General features: G+C 43.4%; 3 protein-coding genes across 3 annotated transcripts in view; 2 read left to right on the forward strand and 1 right to left on the reverse strand.

The window, feature by feature from the left end:
• srr (serine racemase) overlaps positions 1–8,256 on the reverse strand; it is a 133,940-nt gene extending 125,684 nt beyond the window's left edge. The window contains exons 1-2 of the mRNA XM_030341930.1: positions 8,120–8,256; positions 7,082–7,266 (exon numbers count right to left, since the gene is read on the reverse strand). Of these exons, the coding sequence (XP_030197790.1) occupies positions 7,082–7,094 (13 nt within the window). The 5' untranslated portion in view covers positions 7,095–7,266; positions 8,120–8,256. The remainder of the gene's footprint in view (positions 1–7,081; positions 7,267–8,119) is intronic.
• A 25-nt stretch (positions 8,257–8,281) lies between these two features.
• Positions 8,282–15,354, forward strand: LOC115532274 (mitochondrial tRNA-specific 2-thiouridylase 1). The gene is made up of 12 exons (XM_030341943.1): positions 8,282–8,466; positions 8,648–8,813; positions 8,920–9,026; positions 9,263–9,385; positions 9,915–10,087; positions 10,585–10,638; positions 11,315–11,337; positions 12,869–12,912; positions 13,230–13,330; positions 14,103–14,247; positions 14,719–14,801; positions 14,949–15,354. The coding sequence occupies exons 1-12, from the start codon at positions 8,385–8,387 to the stop codon at positions 15,102–15,104; spliced, it is 1,257 nt and encodes a 418-aa protein (XP_030197803.1). The 5' UTR covers positions 8,282–8,384; the 3' UTR covers positions 15,105–15,354.
• A 1,524-nt stretch (positions 15,355–16,878) lies between these two features.
• On the forward strand, positions 16,879–18,548 carry LOC115532267 (NXPE family member 3-like). Its single transcript, XM_030341933.1, has 3 exons — positions 16,879–17,070; positions 17,176–17,394; positions 17,504–18,548. Exons 2-3 carry the CDS (start codon positions 17,328–17,330, stop codon positions 18,049–18,051), a joined length of 615 nt encoding a protein of 204 aa, XP_030197793.1. The 5' UTR covers positions 16,879–17,070; positions 17,176–17,327; the 3' UTR covers positions 18,052–18,548.
• The last annotated feature ends 4,728 nt before the right edge of the window (positions 18,549–23,276 follow it).

Here is a 23,276-nt window from a genome sequence, read left to right on the forward strand (position 1 = left end):
GCTCCTCATGATAAACATGAAATAGTTTGTGAATAAAGCAGGGATCGACATTCACTTTTTGAGGCACTTTTCCTTTGGAAAAGGATTTAGATTTCACTTATCCAGGCACAAAGGTCACATGTCCGGGTAAAAACAAATCATTTTACAAAAATTAACTTTTTTTCATGTTGTCTGCAAACGTGGACTTCAGACGAACAAACCTTTTAAAGCCTCCAAACGACAACATATAACAAATAGATCAACATATAAATTATTCTGTTATGATTTTTTAAAGGGTTACCTAGCTTTACTTACCACGAAAAAGGAGAACATTGCAATAACAAAATGATTTAAATTAAAAATATATATTTGTTAGGGTTACATTAAACATTTTACAACAATTAACAATTGTACTCCTCAGTTTGAAACGTTAACTCATGATATTAACTACTCTGGTCTACTGTTGCATACAGTGTTTGCCACACATTGACGGGACTATGGCGTATGCCATAGTATAATTTCGGCCGCTATAGTTTCAACAAAAATAAATTAAAATAAAAGACAAACTCAACATATCCGTGTTACTTTGTTTGGGTTAAACCCAGAAGTCTGTATTAAGGGCAGCTGCGGCTGGTTCAGACTCCACGATTTCAGCCTGATTTTCCCCTGATTCATCTGTCACAGTCAAATTTGCGAGTAGTACATGATTTTGAAAAGTCGGCAACGAGAAGAGGTCTTGTAATGTGACATGTTTGCGATCCGCAAATTTTTCGTCTGCGACGTTCGAAAACCCCACGACGAAAATTTTGGCATGCCAGAAATTTTGGGTATCGCAATGACATATCAGTTGTTGACATGGAGGGAACCCCGCCGCCAGTTGTGCGACGGAATCCCGCAAACAGCTGGAGCTCACGGGCGGTGTTTACTAACTAGTAAAGAACTAACTATTAAAGTCAAGACTAGCAGTGATGAGCCGTTGGCGGCAATACCCGCGGATAATCCACGGGTTGTGTGGAATGCGTGAAGAAAAAAGCAATACTGGGACGAATTGCGGGCGGGTCGCGGTTGAAATAAATAAATAAAATAAATAAGATGCAGGTTAACATATTGAAAAGACAAACGGCAAACTGACAAATTTGACATTTTTCTATAGTCTCCCTGCTTCTAAAATGCACGTACGATTTGATAATGGTTCACAAATCTCCTCTTTTTCACTCGTGCGGTAGCGTTAGCTGTTCTTCTCAGTGCTTTCCCTGCCACTTGGACAAGTAATTGTTTGAACTGTTAACGGTTATTACTTGGATCGACTCCTGATTGATCGATCAAAGGGTTGGGCGCTGGATGGACGTACCGTGGGGAAAAAATGCTTGGGTTGTTTCAAATCTGTAAAATAGCTGAGTAGTGACACATAACGTGTACACACACTAGGGTTGCCGCGGTATACGGTATTACCGGTGTTACCGGTGTTGAGGCAAACACTGTTTACTCGGTGTTGCACACCGGCAACACCGAGTAATATTATTTTATTTTTTTTGTAATTATAACCCATGCTATTTCACTCTCTCTGCTAATATATGTATATGTCATTTTATATGAATGTATATATTATAATAATATATATAATGTAGTGTGTATGGTGTATATCTATAGAATAATATATATTCCCAGTATATTGTAGCGACCAGTGTTCACGTGCTACAATGTATTCCTGACGGCCGCTAACTGAAACGGTTGCCTGGAGACCGTGTTTTGTTGACGCTCCCAAAAAGTGGTTCTCTGCTTGACGCGTAAGAAGAGCGAACATAGACTTGAAGAGCGAACATAGACTTGAAGAACGAACATAGACTTGAAGAGCGAACATAGACTTGAAGAGCGAACATAGACTTGAAGAGCGAACATAGACTTGAAGAGTGAACATATAGACTAGAAGAGAAACGAAGAAAAGGTTATATTCCTGACGGCCGCTAACTGAAACGGTTGCCTGGAGACCGTGTTTTTGTTGACGCTCCCTAATAGAGCGTACATAGACTTGAAGAGCGAACATAGACTTGAAGAGCGAACATAGACTTGAAGAGTGAACATATAGACGAAGAGAAACGAAGAAAAGGTTATTACGGAAGAAATAGAAGATATGGAGGAAAATGATGTGTGTGTTAGGGTTGCCGCGGTGTGGACATTTTCACACCGAGTAATACGCTCGTGTCAACACCGGTATTACCGGTATAAACGGTCTTAACTTTGAAACTATAGGTCAACCGCCATCTTCTCCGTCAACTCTCCTCTCACACTCGGTGACAGCGGCTGGCAGCGCGCCAATTCTCGTCGTCTTATAACGTTCTATATATAATTAAGCAATAGATCACGCCAGGCTGTGGTATGTGGTCATTATACCACTGTTAAGGGGTGTTGTCCGGCCCCGACGCGCAGCGGAGGGCCGGCGACCCCCTTCATAGTTGGCGGTTGACCTATAGTTTCAAAGTTAATACCGTTTATACCGGTAATACCGGTGTTGACACGAGCGTATTACTCGGTGTGAAAATGTCCACACCGCGGCAACCCTAACACACACATAATTTTCTTTCCTTGGAACTAATTGGACTAATTTTCAGTTGGGGCGAGTCAACTTCTCTTCCACACACCTTACCAAAAAATGCAGTTCTCCCGGATAAGCGAACAAGCCTTAAAGGGGTAGTCTGGAATTATGGACATTGGACATAATTTCCAAGTTATTTATCATTGGAGACCGTTTTCAACACGTTTGATTCAGTCCTTCTGGTTGCAGAGATCGCTGGTGCTAGGCTAGCGCAAGTTGATGGTTTCTGCTATCCTGCCAATAAAAACAGTTTTAACCACTTCACAGTACACCTGAGGCAAATCAATTATAACGCCAGACTATCAATATCAATGTCTGTGTTGACAGAATAATGTTCAGTGTTTCCCCCAGCACTGTATGGTTAAGGCGGCCGCCTTAACAACAATAGGGCCGTCATGCTGTCATTAGCTGTTACGTCTTTCTGACCAATCGCAGTTCAAGGCCCACCTGGGCTGTATACCACTTCAGGAGGGGCCGCTCAGTTACTCCCCTCTAGACAAAATCGACTATGTAGCGACGTTCACAGTTTGTGTCTGTTCACAGAGTGTTGCGTCGGTGTTGAGTGAATGAGAGGTTGCGCTCGCACAGCTCAGGCTGCCGGGCGGCGGTACTTATAAACGCAATATTGTTATCCCGCAGTAATCAGCCCGACAGCCCCGAAACGTTAACAGCCCACCGGGAATTCTCCCGACTCTCCCGATTACCACTCCGCCACCGCACGTGTGTGTGTGTGTGTGTGTGTGTGTGTGTGTGTGTGTGTGTGTGTGTGTGTGTGCGTGGGCGTGGGCGTGGGCGTGGGCGTTATTCGATAGCCTGGTAATGTGTATAGGCTTACATACGGTAGGAATATTTAAATAATAAATGTTATAGTATTTCCCATCTTTGCTGAGCAAGAGTTTTGTTCGAACGTTCAGTGATTGAAACAAATAAAAGCCTGGGCTATTGAAGTTTTACGGTAGGCCTACCACTGTCATGCACCTACCCGATGACAAGTGGACCGGGTTGAATTCACTGCAGTCACTCTTTTATATCCATCATACCAAATATATTTTATTGCTGTTCTTCTCAACACTCACTAAAAGGCTAGCAGCACAAAATCAAGGGATATTTAGAATAGAAAAAAAATTGCGATTAATTGCGAGTTAACTGACATTAATCGCGATTACATATTTTAATAACATGACAGCGTTAATTATTATGCATTAATAAAGCAAAAAACACGTAGGAAAAAAACAAAATTCCATCAGGTAAAAAAAATAAGTAAGGGATAATGTATAGAACGCCGGTCATTATCGAGAAAATAAGCCCCGACAGGGAGAACAGGACACCGACGCGCAGCGGAGGTGTCTTGCTTCACCATGAAGGGGCTTATTTTTCGAGGAAACTGCAGCTGCCATGCTGCAAGTATCAGTTGCACTGACTACTGCAAGTGTGAAGGGGGTGAGGTCTGCTGCTGCAACCCATTCACAATACATGTACATACCCAAAAAGACCAAGAAGATGAGACTGAAGGGAATGAGGAAACAAATGATGAAGATGGTGAAGGGTATTGAGTGGGATTGTGTGGTTCTTGTTGTGCGTGCGTGTGTGTGTGTGTGTGTGTGTGTGTGTGTACTACATATAGTTATTTTACAGCGTTTGTGTGTGTGTGTGCATGCTGTTTGCAGTTCTTGTATATAGTTATTGTGTGTGTCCTGTAAGCATGCTGTGTAATATATAGTTCTTTCATTTGCTGTATATAGGTCTTGTATATAGTTATTATGTGTTTGCCTGTGTGCATGCTGTATACAATTCTGTCTTTTGCTGTATATAATTATTTTTGGTTTGTGTGTGTGTGTGTGCATGCTGTATATAGTTATTTTGCATCTTTGTATGAGATTCTATGAGATATGGCCTCATTTGCATATTTAAATATTAAAATACCAAAAACATGGAATATTTTTTTTTCTCATCTTAACATAAGTAATCAACTAAGAAAGTTTCATGGTGAAATCTATTATTTCATTTTTTTACCCTAATATAATAATAATAATAATAATAATATACCCTTTATGCTAATTATGCAACCAAGTTCAATTCATTCCATTTGGTCTATAGATGACATTTCTGCAATAAAACTTTAGGGGGGGGGGGGGCGGCGGCGGTGGCGCAGCACGGCGACGCGGCGACGCGGCGACGCAGCCGTCAGTGAGTGTGCATGTCACTCCGCGTTTACATGCGGACACATCTGATTCGCATAGATGTGGAAGAACAGCTCAATCGGAATAGAAAAGTATCATATATATACGCCTCAATCGGTTCGGAATAGAATTCTATGCGGAATAGAAGAGGTGGTGTAGTCCGCTATAAACACTTATTCCGATTAGTTTGGGGTTTAACTTGGAGCAGCTGCAGTAGTTCGCAATTGGTCCACTCCGTCTGTACTTTAATGCACACCGAACTTTACCTCTGTCAAGGAAATTGGATTTATTGCCTGATTCACGTCTTTGTTATTATCACTCCGTAGTAGTTACAATAGTCCGGTAACTTATCAACCCCAGTGTGTCCGGTTGCTAAGCGACGGGTGACATCGGTGGGTTCATGTGTTAGCATCGTCGCTCTCGCTCTGTGTGTGTGTGTGTGGGTGTGGGTGTGTGTGTGTGTGTGTGTGAGAATGACAGGGAGAACGAGTGCTATGCAGAGATGAATGGACGGAACGATTTTTAGATTTCCAAATCGCGTTATAAAAAAAAAAAGACAGAATAAATTCGTGGCGCTCGATGTTGATTCTGTGGCGCCGCGCCACACAATGGTCTATGTATGGGAAACACTGAGTACTCAACATTTCTGGGTTCAAGAAATTACGACTAGACTATATAGTTTATACTATGGTTTAAAGGGGACATATTATGAAAACAACACTTTTCCTGGGATTTGGGGTGTTGTTTTGGGTCTCTGGTAGCCTAGCACCGCCCACCTACCTACTTCCGCTCAATTTTCATTTCACTTCATTAGTCAGTCTGGGTCTAAGGTATATTCATGGCTTCCTTCGAAGCCATGAGCAGTCCAGGCGGTCCAGCGAGCAGAGGGAGTGGCTGAGAACGATGACTTTAAAGTCAGCTCTCGTCTCATCTTCACGCACGGTGTTTGGTTTGTTTACAGCCTGCGCGCAACGTGATTCCCGGCCAAACGTTAGCGATTGGTTATGGCAGATCCAGAGTGGCACTGGGCAGATCCAATAGTTTAAAACTTCAACAGACACCCGCCTTCAAGTGAGTTAACGTTTGTAAATTGAGTAGGTCCAGACTCTCTGTACAAATGAAATGAAGCACAAGAGTCTGGTAGGACCAGGCTAGGTCTAAAACTTTGAAAAAAGTCTGCATATGATTTTCTGAGTGAGATATGCATTTCTGAATGCACCCCGCCTACAGTTACCAAACGAGCGAGTAAGTTTTGGCGCCCCCTCCTACATAGGAAGTGGGCACGGTTGAATATTAACTCCCATTTCCCCACTCCCCTCCAATCAGAGCATCGCTACGATTTTTGTGGGCAAGCGGACGAGCAGCTCCGGCGGGGGGAACTCGGCGGCAGCCCGGCAGCTCAGCTCCGGGAGTACAATCCCTTTCTCTGCCGGACTGCCGCCGAGCTCCCCCAACCGGAGCTGCCGGACTGCCGCCTAAGCTTCGGCGGCAGTCCGGAGGAGGAGACATGGAGGAGAAGGGATTGTACTCCCGGAGTCCGGCGGGGGTAGCTCGGCAGCAGTCCGGCAGCTCAGCTCCCGGAGTACAATCCTTTTCTCCTCCATGTCGCGGTTCAATATGGACTTCAGAGAGTCAAGGCCAAAGATCCTTTCCTCCAATTCTTCTCAACCATAGCCGAGATATCCCCAACTACGAGTCTTTACTTGTTGTGGAAGTACCAGAGACGTCAGAAGCAGTCTTTATGATTCATAATATCATCCAAGGCGCACATAGCTTTTGGCCGTGATGATATAATATTATATAAATATCCATATATAATATTATTATTATTATATTATATAGATATAGAGCTCCAGGAGTCCGCAAACGGCAACAATCCCTTCTCCTCCATGCTGTGGTTCAGTCTGACAGCTCAATTGGTCAATGGGCAGCAGCTCATTTGCATTAAAGTTACAGACACAAGAAACAGCGCATTCTGAAGGGACTGAAACAGATGGGAATAGTGGTAGGCAAGATTTTTTTTCCTAAAAGCTATTTCCAGCAAACAGCTTCAAAAACATGCTTTCTGGAACTCAAATACTATGTTTATTTATTGGGAAAACACAATAATATGTACCCTTTAATACATCAGAATATAAGCCTATTATATGGTTTATCAGATTAGAAACGGTTTATAAGCCTAATATGTGGTTTATTACATTATAAATGGTTTATTGCATTAGAAAATGGTTCATAAGCCTGATATATGGTTTATTACATCATAAATGGGGTATTGCATTAGAAATGGTTCATAAGCCTGATACATCAGCTGTCTTTTTGAGTGGCCTACCTGTCTTCTGCATGTTCTCCAGTTTGATGTGTATGTTGCAGGGCAGGGCACCGGGGGCGGAGGCAGGGAGGTCTGACACCAGCAGACCATGGGCGTGTGCACCACCCCCAGCGGGCTCCCCCTCACCGTGCCCGGGCCTCCATCAGCAGGCTCAGGGTGACGGAGTCAGCGGTCACATCCCCCATCTACCCATTCAGTCATAAACACAGAGCACACACTTTGTTGTATACAGGAAATGGGTTAACCTACACATGTTTGCGCACTAATTGTATGTACGTCCTTGCACTTAATAATAATAATAATATTACTAATAATTAATAATACTGGGAATTGTGTAGCATCTTATCCTAGCTATCTTTGTTGTATACGGGGAACGGGTCAACCAACAATTGTTAATTCTTGGCACTTGTTTGTTTGAACATCCTTACTAGAATGTAAATGTGATTCTATAGAGCAATGTGTTTTTGTTAATATAAATTTTTGCGATACGACAGTAGATTAATTCGGTTTTGAATAAATGCAGAAGATAGAGGTTTAATGACCCAAGGAACCCTCTGATACTGATTGAATTTGAACACTTTGTGATTTAATTTATTTTTTTTACAGTCGTTGTGTAACTATTATAGATAAGCGAAGTTGTCGAAAATGAAAAGATCCACACACACCGTAGCGTTAATCTATCGGGAAAGGTAGTCTGACGTCAAGAAAGTAACGCCACCTGCGGGCGCAGCAGAGCGGGAAGATGACCCGTGTCTTGCGGAGAATGGCGTAAAATTATCGGATTTTACTTTTTTTTCTCGAAATGTGAGACTCATTTCAGTAACATTGATAGAATGACGAAGATTAATGTGTTGACGATTACATAATACGAATGACTATGTTTAAAACAAAACAAATTTGGTTTTTGGTCCAGTGGAACTTTCAAGAAGATAACGGTTTAAGTGCTGACCCGCCATTCCCGTACAAGTTCGCGAAGATGTGTCAAACTTTTGTTTGGGGAATCACATGTATATCAGTGAGACATGTGTTTCTACCAACCGTATTATGTATGCAGGTTATTGTTCGTTTTGTTTGGTTTCTGGCAGCTTCTCTACGTCCACTCAGGACAGTCCCGACTCTCTTCCAGCGCAGATTCACTGAGAATGGCAGAACTATGGAGGGGGGCTCGTTCCTCGTTCCCGGTCGGACTCATTGTAGGGGTGCACAGCTGTCATGTCGGCGCCCATCGGCAGCGCTTTAGTGCCCTGACTCCTGTGTTGTATAAGTTAAAATATCAATATTGGAGATATAACATTTGTAAATAATGGGTGTTATTAGACATGTGGTTTGTGCGATGTCCGGGGGCGTGGACAGCTCTGTAGCCGCCTTATTACTGAAGCGAATGGGTAAGAAAACAACGATTGTTGTGTAACACAATTCTATTTATAAGGAATGTCGCAAATGTTATGAAAACGGTATACGCACGCACGCACGCACACGCACGCACACACACACACACACACACACACACACCGATATTACGTTTGTCATTGGTATCGAAGAATACTTTGTCTTTGGTGTCTTCAGGTTATCATGTCAGTGGTGTGTTCATGAAGAACCTGGACTCTTTGGATGAGAAAGGCGTCTGCACCTCAGACAAGGACTGCGAGGACGCCTATCTGTCCTGTCAGGTCCTCGGCATCCCGTTCCATCAGGTCCCCTACGTCAAAGAGTACTGGAACGAAGTGTTTAGGTACTTAGGTCACCTTGGCAAATTCTTAAATCACACACAATGCATATTATGTTGTCTTTTATGTTTTTTTAACGCGTTGTAAATGTGTATCTCATTTCACGGCCAGTGATCTGTTGAGCGAATACGAGAAGGGCCGGACCCCAAACCCCGACATTCTGTGCAACAAGCACATCAAGTTCAAGCATTTTTGCAAACATGCTCTCAACACTTTAGGTAGGTGTCAAATATGTGCGTTTTATATGATTAACTTATCAGATGATCTTTTCATCTGAAAGTCTGCACCATGTACCTATTCAATGTTCAGCTCCTGAGACGATACATTAGTCGGTATGCAGTTTGATCATAAGGTACATTTCACATTTATTTAAAAACTGTCTTAAAGTCCTTAATCCTTTGTATTTAAACAAAGTACTTAAGGGATACTTTAGTGTGGTGTATCGTTTGTTTAGATGATGACGCCATGGCAACGGGTCACTACGCCAGGACGTCCCAAGAGGACGAGGAAATGTTTCGGCAGAAGAACGTAGCTCCACTCACCGGCCGCTTCAAGGACCGCTTCGAGGTCCGCAACCGTACGTCTCCACCCATCACCTCCGCCCACACCATGACATCATCATCGGGCTGCACTCATGACATCATCTCAACCTGTCCCTCTACACCAGGGGTCACCAACCTTTTTTAACCTGAGAGCTACTTCATGGGCACTGAGTCATACGAAGGGCACCCAGTTCTATACACTCTTCTAAAATAACAAATTTGCTCAGTTTGCCTTTAGTTATATATTACTATTAATTATTAATGATACTCATCTATGTGAAGACATGTTAATTAATTAAGTCATGTTAATGATTTCTCATAATAATTACCAACAATGACTTAAAAAAGGTGTGAAAGAGTTGTTCAAGAATGAGTAGTTCTATTTTTAGAACAGGCCTGCGGGCGCCTCATGTGGTCCTTGCGGGCGCCATGGTGCCCGCAAGGACCCGCGGGCACTGTGTTGGTGACCCCTGCTCTACGCTCACAATGACATCACCATGACATCATTCTCAGCCCTTTCGTTCTACACTACTAATGAGATCATCTCTACGTCTCCTCTACCAGCGGTGAGGTTACACCAGGGTGCCGACCACTTTAAAGACCAGACCTTCTTCCTCAGCCAGATCTCCCAGGAGGCCCTGCGGCACACTATGTTCCCGCTGGCCGGACTCACCAAGGACTTTGTGAAAAAGATGGCGGCTCAGGCGGGGCTTCACCAAGTGCTGACAAAGAAAGAGGTGACGACAAACATGGCCGACTGACGTAGAAAACTCAGTCAAAAGTGAACTGATAGTGGACCAATGAATAGATTCAGGATTATAAAACATCTAAGCCTTAAGCCTGGATAAATGTTTACGGCATCAGCGTTGGCAGGGCTCACGTTATAAAAAATATTTATATTGATAAACGATACAAGACAATCCTGTTTATTCAAGAAGAGAGAGCAACTATTCAGAATCGAGTAGATACTTCTGAGAACGTTAAGAACCATGAACACCGACACAAAATATGGTATAGGAACGGAACTGTTGTGGACCATACACTGGGCTCACTGTGTAAACAGCGGTCTAGGCGGACATATGGAGGTTCTGAGTTTGATTCCCAATATCCACAACCCAACTGCACCCCTACCTGCCTAAATAAATTACGTGTATCTGAAAGACTGTCAGTCATCGTGGATGACAGCGTGAAGGTGCTTGTAAAATATGATGAACTGTTTGCTGTTTGTTTCCAGAGTATGGGAATCTGCTTCATTGGCGAGAGGAACTTTGAGGACTTTATCCTGGAGGTGAGGAAGTAGAATATACCATATGAGTGAATGATACACATACCATTATAGGACTTAATAATTACTCCCATTTTAGGGCCTAATGATATGCAAGACATTATATATAATTGCCCTATATTCTTTGTCTGTTTTTTATTTATTTTATTTTTAATTCCTGTTACTATCTGGTAGTGTCCACTGTGACACCCTCTAACTTCTTAACCTCTACAAATATTCATTATAATGTCGCAACCCGGCTCTAGGGTTGGACAGCAAAGGGAGCACAACACATGACTGAACTTAGTGTAACTAAAGCCGGGCAGACACTGTACGATATTTTCAATTGTTTGACTCAGCACCAGCTCAAACTGTACGACTAAATCGCAGGGTTAAAGAGTTTGCAGCTCGTGATTCATGTTCTCACACTATGCGGCACGATGCGCTGATGCGGCTTGCTTTACCCTCACGAGGGGCGACCCGAATTTCAAACCGTTTTGTTTTTCTTGCGACCATACGATCGCTGTTCGGGAGTTGGTCGTGAGTTGTTCTCGCTTCTCGTTACCCCATGTATACTGCACCGTGCACGACACACGACTAAGCCGAAACTCGGCCTGGACCCAGAAATAGTCGGACAAGTGAAAAATCGGCGCAAAGTGGGCCAAAAATGTGTGTGTGTGTCTGTGTGTGTTCCTCCCAGTACCTGGAGCCCCAGCCAGGAGACCTGGGGCCGTATTCACAAAGCATTTTATCTTACCGCTAGGAGTGCTCCTAACTCGGGCTAAAACATTTTACGTAGGAGTTTTTTCTTAAAAGTTATTCACAAAGCCACTGAGACCTACTCTTACTAAGGATAAATCACAAAGAGTGAACTAAGAGTGACGCGCCGTTGCTATGGATTACGTAAATTCTCGTGCACGAGTTTAGAAGTGGTCAGTTCAGTGATTGGTTGTTCAGACGAGCCCACTGAATCACCGAAAAACAAGGAAATAGCCTAGGCTAGAAATGAATTCCTATTAAGTAGTTATAGTGCAGTTAGCAGAATACACGCATGATGACAATTTTGTGCAGACCACGATAATGACGTTGTAGCCTGCACGTTCAAGAGAGAGAGAAAGCAAACAATAGAAATACGTTAAATCTAAAAGAAAATAAATGTTACGAACTACCCAAGTGTTGACTGATTTGTGCCAAGGTGTTTACCTAAAATGTGTTTTCAAAGTGATCCCTAAATGCCTGTCCACTCGGTTCCACACGGCCAAATTCCTTGTAATGTTGATCGCCATCATCATCATCATCATCATCATCATCATCATCATCATCATCATCATCATCATCGTCTGGCTGTGGAATGTTCCTCCGCTTGCAAAGGTTGTGTAGAATGGCACATACAGTGATTACTGTGCTTGCCCTCTCTGGGGTGAGGCGTATTTCGCCGTGGAGGACATGAAACCGACGTTTCATCTGCCCAATTCCTCTCTCCACAACATTTCGTGTATGTTTGTGTGCTCGCAAAGAGCCAATACGATGTGTTTTACGCATAGGACTAATCTGCGTAATCACTTACATGTTACACTTTAACTGTGCTCCCGGTTGTGGATTAAGGTAGGGTGTCTAGAGCCACGTCTTGCATGGATAGTCACTGTCACCCAGCAAGTGACACCCAACTGGTACATCTCAAAAAGCTGCCTCAGACCGCTCACCATTAAAATGCGCGAATCATGGGTAGCTGAAGATCCAGGCCACTTTGCAACAACATCCAGTAGGCTATGTTAAAATTTGCATCAAAAACAACCTTGTTGATGGAATGCACTTTCTTCCTATTGACGAAAACGTCCTCGTCTTTTGATGGCGCAATTATTTTTATTTTTTATAAGTTATATCTTTTTTTTATAACTTATAATTTTTATAACATTTTATTTCGGGACTAATCGGATTATTCCTGTTAGTCGGGGATGTTATTGCATCGCGCATTAACTCCACAATAAGTTGAATACCCTAACATTTCGTCTCGCAGGCATTTTAAGATTCTTTGTGAATAGGTCTTACTGAGTTAGGAGTCCTCTTGAGGACTTTTAAGCTCTCCTAGACTTAGGTGCTACTTTTAGTCCTAAAATACTTTGTGAATTGCTCTCAGTGAAAAAAGTTAGGAGTCCTAAATTTAAGAGTGACACGCCCATTATTTTTAGGAGTTACTCCTAAATTCGCCAGTTAGGACCTACTTTTAGCCCTAAGATCCTTTGTGAATACGGCCCCTGGTGTCTGTGGAGGACGGGACCGTCATGGGTCGCCACAGATGTGAGTTCCCCCCTCAGTCACACCTTTGCTCCAGGTGCCTACTGTCCCAGAAACGTCCTCGCCTCGCATGTATCTGAATGAAATAATAAATACATATACAGTATAGTGCAATATAGCTCTATTTATATATCTATGTATCTATTTATCTTTATATAGAGATGGATGGATCTACAGATCTAGATGGGATCTATAGCTCTAGATAAAGATATATCTATATCAATAGATATATCTTGATCTATATTTAGAGATATATATACACAGTTAGTTTATAACGTGTGTGTGTGTGTGTGTGTGTGTGTGTGTGTGTGTGTCTCCAGGCTGGTTTACCCTGACCCTGGGTCAGAGGGCCCGGATAGGGGGGCTGAAGGACCCCTGGTTCGTCGTGGACAAGGACGTCACAACCGGAGAAGTTTTTGTGGTGAGAAAGTGAAAAAGGGGTTTTATGTTGTAATATTTACCTTCTCTCTGTTATTGTGTTTCTATACTGAGCAGAGCAGTTGTGACAGAGGATACAGAGTATATACCGATACAACATCTGGCATTGTAACTACTAGTGGCACTTGTTCTTTTTGAAAGTTTCTCTTAAGATGGCACCAATACTCGATTCCCTTACTACTGTTTCTGTAATTAATATTACAATGATTATACATATAGCATATATAATAATAAAATCCATGCCATACCAAGCATCCATATTTCCATGTTTTTCTGACTTGGTTGCTCGAACGCACTTAGGTCAGAGATGACGTGTTTCCCATTCCGACTATTCACCTCTGACCGTTAACGAATGCAGCATAAGACCATATTGTTTGTGATGCTCTTTGCCTGTGTAGTAAATGTCGCCGATACCGGCTTCTTCATTTTATGCAGTATCGGAGGAATTTCCGATACTGGTATCGGTATCAGAACAACTCTAGGAAACTCCAGGTCAAGCCGGTAAAATCCGTTCCTTGTTTTCAGGCTCCAAGCCTGAGATCCAACTAATGGAATCCAGTTGTTGGAACCAAAACCTGGCAGGATCTTTCGTGCAACTACAGAAGTTTTTTTGCTAATCTTTTTGGTGTACATTAATATTCTTCTCAGGTGCTCCATGATCTCTTACACATTTGCGCAATGTGTGACGGAGTTGGCCTGGGGGTCATACGGCCACGAGTCACATGTATCACCATGATGTCATCGTTATGTCATAGGGTCCGACAACCAACCACCCGGCTCTGTTTCGGGACACGCTGCAAACGGGCCGTTTCCATTGGATAACGGTAGACCCGCCTCCTGTGCTCGTCAAGACCCAGATGATGGACTGTCACTTCCGCTTCATCCACCAGATGCCTCTGAGTAAGAGCTGCCTCTGGGCCTGCCTGCTGATGAACGTATGAATGAGCGTATTGAACCTAGGAATGCATGCATGAATTAACGGATGAATGAATGGATGAATGACGTAGGAATGCATGCATGATCGAACGGAGTAATGCATGCATGAATGAACGTATGAATGAGCGTATAATTGAACGGAGGACTGCATGCATGAATAAACGGATTAATGAATGGATGAAAAAACGGATGAATGAACGTATGAATGCATGCATGATTGAACGTGTGAATGAATGTATGATTGAACCTAGGAATGCATGCATGAATGAACATACGTATGAACGAATGCAAGCATGAATGAACGTATGAATGATGGTATGAATGAACGTATGAATGCATGCGCTGCAGCCTCTTGGCAGGGTTGGGCAGCTGAAAACGGTGGGAACTAGGCCCCCCAAATGCCTAAGTCGTCCTTTCCTTCTGGTTGTTCTCCAGCTCCCTGCACTGTCACTCTCAACATGGACGGATCGCTGTGGATCACACTCTCCCAACCCATCAGAGCAATCACACCTGGACAGGTACACACACACACACACACACACCCACACACACACACACACACACACACACACACACACACACACACACACACACACACACCCCTCTCTCCTCTGGAGAGGTAACAGCCAAACCCCCTCTTCCTCCCCCCCCCACCTTCCTTCCAGTTTGCGGTTCTCTACCGCGGTGGTGAGTGTCTGGGCAGCGGGAGGATCCTGCGACTCGGCCCGAGCCAACACACCCTGCAGCTGGGCAGGGAGCGCATGGCGGCGGCAGCCTCTCTGGTTGGACCCCGGCCCGGACCCCCGGATCAGGCTAGCTGAGAGAGGCTATGCTGGGAGCAGGCACAGCCGTGCCACGGCTATGCTACGGCTACGCCACGGTTACCTGACACTGCGGTAGACAACCGGCGTCGTATGACTCCATCTGACTTCCTACTGTGTTCAGAGACAATATTCAACAGAAATACACAAACGGAAAAGAAACAACTGTTTTTGTGTCTGTTTTTTTTAAATTGTCCAAAAGGTTACAAAATGTATATGATGTAAATATAAAGTGGTCTCCTGAACGCTTTGTAATTGTGTGGTTTCTAATGGCCTGAAACAGACTTTATTCACCACCAGGGGGAGCTCTGCTACTGTTTTCCTTCACTGACCAGCGGCGCTCTCAGCCGTTTGATGTCCACAGATGGAAACAGCAAACACATCTAACACACATCACACAACCCGCTGTTTAACTTTCCACTCGCTTTTCTTTTTTAATGGTGTGTAAATTATTCATGTCTTTACGTTTTAAAACATAAAAACACAACGTTTACATAAGATGAAGCGACGTGAAGTGACATGATACTGGTGGTGATGTTTTATTTTTTATATTTCTGAATTTGGTAATTTCATTGATTTATATATTCCAACAAACCCGTTTCCAACAAACCCGTGATGAATAAAGTAGAACTTGAACTAACTAACTGAAAACTTAAAAGTGAAATACCTCTCAGAACAATCAAGTGAATAAACAACCCCCAACAGTTTTCATTTTAATCGATAATCACCCAACAACTGTCCCAGGACTCTCGAATCAGCATGAGGACCCAGCGGGGGGGGGGGGGGGGGGCCTTATTTTATTTCTCCTTACCAGATTGACCTATAAATACTTTCATAATATCAATCTCTAAAATCAGATGCATCTTTTTCACCCTGGTCTTCTGCTCTAAAAATCTTTGCTTTTTCCCACAATTTCATAGATAAGCCAAACGTCCACATTCTCAACCCATTTTGCCTAAATTACCATTTTGTTATTGTATAACTACTATACGGCTATTAATAGGTGGATACCATTAACAGTGCAAATTTTCAGTTCTGTGCTCTTTTAAGAAAGCCCTTAATTCTCTTGTGAAATGTGTGCTTGGAGTTTTCTTGATGTTGTGTGATTATCAATAGACATTTTCACCATGTGAATGAGGCTTCATGCAGTTCAGGAATGTCAGTGGCTCAATAGGTTAATGCCTTGTACTGGTGATCCTTAGGTTGAGAGTTTGAATCCTGATTAGAGCATTATGAACAAGCTGAACATGACATTCTGTCATTGACACTCATTTAAGAAACACAACATTGAAAAGCACCTGAAATTCATCAGGCAATCAACATTCCGACTCATTCGTTTCCAAAAATCTGACTGCCAAGACACTGGCAGTATGGCTTTAGGGGAACTTCTGCGTTAACCATTTTTCGTTCATAATTAACTCTGTCATATTTATATTCCTTCCGTTAGTGTTCTTGACTACAAAGGTTTTATTTCCCCAGAATTTCAACGATTTTTCAGGTATAGGCTTTTAAGAAAGCCCTTAATTCACTTGAGAAATGTGTCCTTGGAGGTTTCTGGATGTTGTATGATTATAAATAGACATTTTGACCTTGTGAATGAGGCTGCAGTTCAGGTTTATCAGTGGCTCAATAGGATAATACCGTGTACAGGTGATCCTTAGGTTGAGAGTTCAAATCCCGATTATAGCATGCTGAACATGACATTCGGCCATTGCTTTGCAGCTCACCTGAAAGCCGAGGCACAGTATTGCATTAAGTGGAACATCTTTATAAACATCTTTCCTTCATAATTATGTCATATTGAAATATCTTTCATTAGTGTGTTCTTGACTTTTAATTTTGCTCGGACCCTGTTAATCACCGCTTGCGGTTACATTTTTTTTTATTACTCACAGCCGTGTAAACATCAAGGTTGTAATCCATGCGTCAGGACCTGATCGGATAGACGTGCTTCCAAGGAAGATAGGTACACAATCATTGCTACGCTTATTGGAGGAGGTTGCTTATGTGGTGGTGGTGCCCACTTGTATGTATTTCATCTTGTGACATTTGTGTCATTCTCATATCCCAGATAACCCAGAGTTAGAAAACCGCAGCATCAAACCAGGGCCGGTCAAGTACAATCCTTCTGGGTATTACTACAAAGGCTCCTGGAGGTCATTCGATGGAACACCTGTTCGCCAGTTTGACGCCAAATCGATCACCCAGTGCCTGACTGGCAAGATGATCAATATGTACGGAGACTCCACGATGAGGCAGTGGTTTGAGTACCTCAGAGCGTTTGTACCAGGTGAGCACCGACACCCTTCTCTCTGTGCCAACGATTCTGTGGCCATTCCTCATGTCCCATTCATCATTTCCAATGTCCGCGTTCATTCGGTCTCTCCTACAAACCAAAGAGTTCAACCTTCGCAGCCCAGCGCAGGCGGGGCCCTTCATGGCGGTGGACTGTAAACACAACATCCTGTTGAAGTACCGCTGTCACGGCCCGCCCCTCGGCTTCTCCACCATCAGCGCCAGCGAGCTCCGCTACGTGGCCAACGAGCTGGACCGCTTGCCTAGAGGCCCCAACACCGTGGTGGCCCTCAGCCTCTGGGCCCACTTCAGCCCCTTCCCCGTGGAGGTCTACATACGCCGCATGCGGCACATCCGCCGGGCGCTTGAACGGCTCCTGGCCTGGGGCCCCGGCACCCTGGTGGTCTTCCGCTCGGCAAATTTAAGGGCCCCGGACAAGGAGATTAGCCTGAACCACAGCGACTGGTTCTCGCTGCAGCTCGACAGGGTTCTCAGGAACATGTTCATGGGCCTGGCTGTTGTGTTTGTGGACGCCTGGGAGATGACCTTAGCCCATAATAGCGCCCACAATATCCACCCGCCCCCGGACATCATCAAGAACATGATCAGTCTCATCCTGACTCAGGTGTGTCCTGCAGAGAAGAAGAGCTAGTGGCAAAGAAAGAAGGAAAGTTGGAAGAGGCGTGCCGTCCAAGTGCTTGCAACATCGTTGGGTTATCCTGATTCTCTTGCCATGAACAAGTTACTTGTTACTCTTACTTTTTACAAAGGGGTATTTTTTTTTGATAGGAGGAGCTTTGCATAAAGAGGCCTTTATGTAAAGCCCCTTGTACTGGATTCCAATAGACTTGATTGTGGAGCAACTAGGCCTGCCTCTACCAATCAACTCATCCCCCTTATCAGTTCCCATCAAAGGGAGGCCTTGCCCAACCGTTAAAAACGGCCCCTGAGCTTGCTTTCGAGTCTAGAGGGGACTATGGTGTTAAATTCTGAACTATAATCCACAAACACCTTCTTCACACAGGAGTTCCTCTTGTCAAGGTGATTTCTGTTTTCCTGAACTGTTATTGATAGTTTAAACTGATAATACCCTCTCTGATGAGAGGGCCTGCCAAGTCAGAAGTTTGTTTTCATCCACTCGTCCGCGATCTGTCCACTTGTTTTTTCTGAAAAAGCGCCTCTTGGGGCGGTATTAGTCAGAAGTGCTATGTAAAATGGTCAATAAAATTCAAAAATAATAATAAGTTCATATGTTTAAGCAGGAAAACCGGCATACATAGGTAAACAACCATGCTGTCAACATCAGTAGAAATATTGGGTTGAAATATATGTGTTAAATAGAGCTGAGATAAAGGAGATCTCAGAAAAATGGGGGACGGAATAGCTAATCAGGCACAATATGGCCAAAAGAGGGAACGTTCGATTCAGTACTGTGTGGGGAGATGGAAGTAATGATAAAAAACTACAAGCATGAGAAAAAAGGAAAGAAGGCCCTAGTGAAAAGGGAAAGAGATAGTATAGTATTGCCATTGTTCAGAAAAGATGGAGAGCTATGGAGGCAGAGAGAAAAGACAGCAAGGGAAATGGTTAGTGGGGTTGGTAAAGAGGTAGAATCACCACATTGCAAAGCAAATCCACCACCCTACAACACAGGTTTATCAGAAGAAGGAAACAGCAGGGATCCTGAACCACTGAGAGGGACGACAGCATCCGGTCACATGGATTGGTAAGTAGTCGCAGAGCCAGCGGTCCAGCGGGGACCACCTTCCATTCCGATATAGCCCCAGCCTGACACTGACATCTAATTATCGGAGTGGCGGGACTTCAATTGTTTTCAAACGTCCCACCACTCCGACAATTTCTGTATCCATTGTCAGAGTTGAGGTACTTTACTTTTTTTCAAATGTCCCGCCACTCCGACATGAGGTCATTAATATAAATGTCATTACTATTATCATTGTACTTAAATTAATTAATGTGACTATTTCTTAGTTTCATGCGCTTTAGTGTCCTACACTGACATTCGCCATTGGGGATAGTCGACCCTCATTCGCTGTGGATCTTTGGCACAAGACAAAGGCCCTTCACCAGTCTCTCCCAAAACCCCCACTGACCCAAATCACGCTTGGACGTTTCGATTCTGTTTCTAAATGTTGGGACTGATGGACACTGAACTCTGGGGGTTATTTGAACATTCATTGTGAAGTGGTTTACTGTAAAAGGAGCGTCGGAAATCCCACCTGTCTTTGCGCACAGAGGCCATTAATTAAGGGAATGCTGAGAGAATGCTGGATAGTCGAGAAAAAGAAGACTAAATATGCAAAGATGTTATGTGCAATCCAAAAACTGCATGCAGGTCTCTGGCATGTAAAATAAGACTACTATTCTGTTGATCAATCAATTTCACCTGACCGGCTGTTCTGATCATCTTCGTGGTCCGGGACTATTGTTTAACAGTCTATGTTTTACGGATTTGCCTTCTATGGGCAAAAACTGACATTCAATAAGCTCCAATGCGACTGCATGAATAAGTCCCCAACGGAGAGCGGCACACCTGGTATGTGTTGAAGGGTGAGGTCGCCGAGGTGATGTGGAGTAGGCGTGTTGATGCACACGCCTACTTAATCCTCCTGATGAATGTCGGATATCCAGTACAACTACTATAAGAACACGTAAGGCAGAGCGAGACGACAAAGAAGGAGGAAAGGAAGAAGAACGCAAGTGGCCGGCTCCCTCCAGCAGCAGATCAGCATCTGATTATTTTTTTCTTCTTCATGTAAGACTAAGGTAATCTCTATTTGATTTTATACTGTTATTGAAATATAAATACATCCAGTCTCCAAAGTCTCCTTCTACTGTGCTTAACCAACCTTGTTGAAAACATACCAAAAGAACGATCTATAAATAAGTAGTCTGGCTGAACGGAAGTGGACAGCGTCTATTGCCTAGACGCTGTTGTCGGATTTGGCCGCGACTCCTCCCCTTCCGGTTGCTGGCATTTCCCCGTGCACTATTTTGAATGGACACCGCTGCTGCTTCCCGGGCTTAGCCCCGCCCTAGACGATTGTGATTGGTTTAAAGAAATAAAAACAGGCCCGCCCAGTTTCCCAACGGATAGACGGCTCGAGGTAGCGTGGTTCCAGACCATTCTACTTGCTGTAGTTTGGTCTGGCTGTGCAAGACTAATAAATAAGTAATAGACCTGGGGCTGTATTCACAAAGCATTTTATCTTACCGCTAGGAGTGCTTCTAACTCGGGCTAAAACATTTTACGTCAGAGTTCTTTCATAAAAGCCGCTGAGACCTACTCTTACTAATGATGAATCACAAAGAGTGAACTAAGAGTGACGCACCGTTGCTATGGATTACGTCAATTCTCGTGCACGAGTTTAGAAGCAGTCAATTTGATGATTGGTTGTTCAGAAGAGCCCACTAAATCACAGAAAAACAAGGAAATAGCCTAGGCTAGAAATGAATTCCTATTAAGTAGTTATAGTGCAGTTAGCAGAATACACGCATGATGACAAGTTTGTGCAGACTAATGACGTTGTAGCCTGCACGTTCAAGAGAGAGAGAGAAAGCAAACAATAAAAATACGTACAATTGAAAAATTGAAAGAAAATAAATGTTATGAACTACACAAATGTGTGTTCACTGATTTGTGCCAGGGTGTTTACCTAAAATGTGTATTCAAAAAGTGATCCCTAAATCCCAGTCCACTCGGTTCCACACGGCCAAATTCATTGTCATGTTAATCGCCATCATAATCATCATCGTGGTCATCGTCCTCTTCATCGTTGTCATCATCATCATTATCGTCTGGCTGTAGAATGTCCCTCCGCTTGCAGAGGTTGTGTAGAATGCACATACAGTGATGACTGTGCTTGCCCTCTCTGGGGTGAGGCGTATTTAGCCGTGGAGGACATGAAACCGACGTTTCATCTGCCCAATTCCTCTCTCCACAACATTTCGTGTATGTTTGTGTGGTCTAACATATATGGAGGAAAACAGTAAACAATAATAAATATGGATTTGACAAATAAAAGGCGTCAAAGAGCCAATACGATGTGTTACACGCATAGGACTAAGCGTAATCTGCGCAATCACTTACATGTTATACTTTAACTGTCCTCCCGGTTGTGGATTGAGGTAGGGTGTCAAGAGCCACGTCTTGCAGGGATAGCCACTGTCACCCAGCAAGTGACACCCAACTCCTACATGGTGCCTCTCAAACAGCTAACTCAGACCGCTCTCCATTTAAATGCGCGAATCATGGGTAGCTCCAGGCCACTTTGCAACAACATCCAGTAGGCTATGTTAAAATTTGCATCAAAAACTACCTGCGTGTTGATGGAATGCACCTTCTTCCTATTGACGAACACTATTTTTATGTGCGTCTCGTCAATAGCACCGACCACACCTGGCATACCTGCAACTGCCATGAAGTTGGCTTTGATCCTCCTGTGTAATTGTTGAATGTCCAAAGGAAACCGGATAAACTGTTGGATGATATGTGGTCTAGAGTGCGCGTTGATACTTTGGTTTATGGCACGGCTGAGTGATGGTTGCGATATTCCTAAATCGTCGGCATTGCAAAGTTGCATTTTCCCTGTTGCTAAATAACGTAGTGTTGCCAAACATTTTATTTCGGGACTAATCTGATTTTTCCTGTTTGTCGGGGATGTTATTGCATCCCGCACTAACTCCACAACAAGTTTAATACCCTCACGATTTAGCCTATATCTCTTCATTAACACAGTCTTCCATTGTCTCCAGCCATTTTACAATTCTTTGTGAATAGGTCTTACAGAGTTAGGAGTCCTCTTGAGGACTTTTAAGACTTTTAAACTCCTACACTTTGGTGCTACTTTTAGGCCTAAAATGCTTTGTGAATTGCTCTTAGTGAAAAAAGTTAGGAGTCCTAAATTTAAGAGTGACACGCCCATTATTTTTAGGAGATACTCCTAATCTCGCCAGTTAGGAACTACTTCCTTTGTGAATACGGTCCCTGATCTTTACAATCAGGATGAAACTTAACACTGAATTGTGCACAAAATAGTAATACTACGAAAGAGACCGAGGGGGGTAAGGGCTCTCAACCTGAAATAATATAAAGGACGGAACGTGCATGGGTCGGGCTCATAACTGGGGGGTTTGTTTACCAGTGACAGAAATCCAAGGGGAGGGCAAGAGTTATATTGCTTTCATAGAAATTCTTGGATCACAAAACAATCCACTACTTCACACAAAAACTCAAACATGGCAAATGCATTGAATATGATATTAAAATAACATTAAGATTATGAATTTGTCAATGCTACTCAACAAAAGAAAATTGGTCACAGAGCTCGGTTGAACGTACCAATATTCAAATGATTCCCAACCTGAATTTGAACGTAAAATGTCGTGCTAATGGGCCCTGATGTCATTGACAGGTGACAAAACCATCTAGCAGCACTGTTTATTTGGTCACATAAACAGGCTCTGACCCTACAACCATCACAACCACCATGTTGACCGATAAACAAGAAGCGGCAGCTAACCCTGGGCAACCGAAGGGGGAGCCCGTGAGACCACGTCTGTCCAGGCTTGCCCTCATCTTCTTTCTCCTCGCACTCTCTGGTCTCAGCTTCCTGTTGCGCAACATTCTCACTCTGGAGGTTAGTGTTGCATTGGTCATATTGGTTGTGTTACCAAGTGACATTTAGCTTAATACTACAACTCCCTAGTGAATCAGTGGGCTTTTAGGTCGAATAATCCAATTTGCTGTCCTTCATTATGTTTGTACTGCAACTTGCTGCTGGCCCTACTGAATATGCATACAAAATACACCTTAATAAAAGCCATTCTTTTAATTTATAGCACTTTTTAGGGCAC

This window comes from Gadus morhua, chromosome 19 (assembly GCF_902167405.1).
Source record: "Gadus morhua chromosome 19, gadMor3.0, whole genome shotgun sequence".
NCBI classification, from domain to species: domain Eukaryota; kingdom Metazoa; phylum Chordata; class Actinopteri; order Gadiformes; family Gadidae; genus Gadus; species Gadus morhua.

Bases quoted from the DNA above. Each gene is read 5' to 3' on its own strand.
- LOC115532274 (XM_030341943.1), top strand. From the start codon at position 8,385: ATGGGTGTTATTAGACATGTGGTTTGTGCGATGTCCGGGGGCGTGGAC. The intron at 8,467-8,647 runs GTAAGAAAACAA...TGGTGTCTTCAG, and splicing joins CTTATTACTGAAGCGAATGG to GTTATCATGTCAGTGGTGTG. The intron at 11,338-12,868 runs CCTGGGGCCGTA...GTGAATACGGCC, and splicing joins CTGGAGCCCCAGCCAGGAGA to CCTGGTGTCTGTGGAGGACG.
- LOC115532267 (XM_030341933.1), top strand. From the start codon at position 17,328: ATGATCAATATGTACGGAGACTCCACGATGAGGCAGTGGTTTGAGTAC. The intron at 17,395-17,503 runs GTGAGCACCGAC...TACAAACCAAAG, and splicing joins CCTCAGAGCGTTTGTACCAG to AGTTCAACCTTCGCAGCCCA.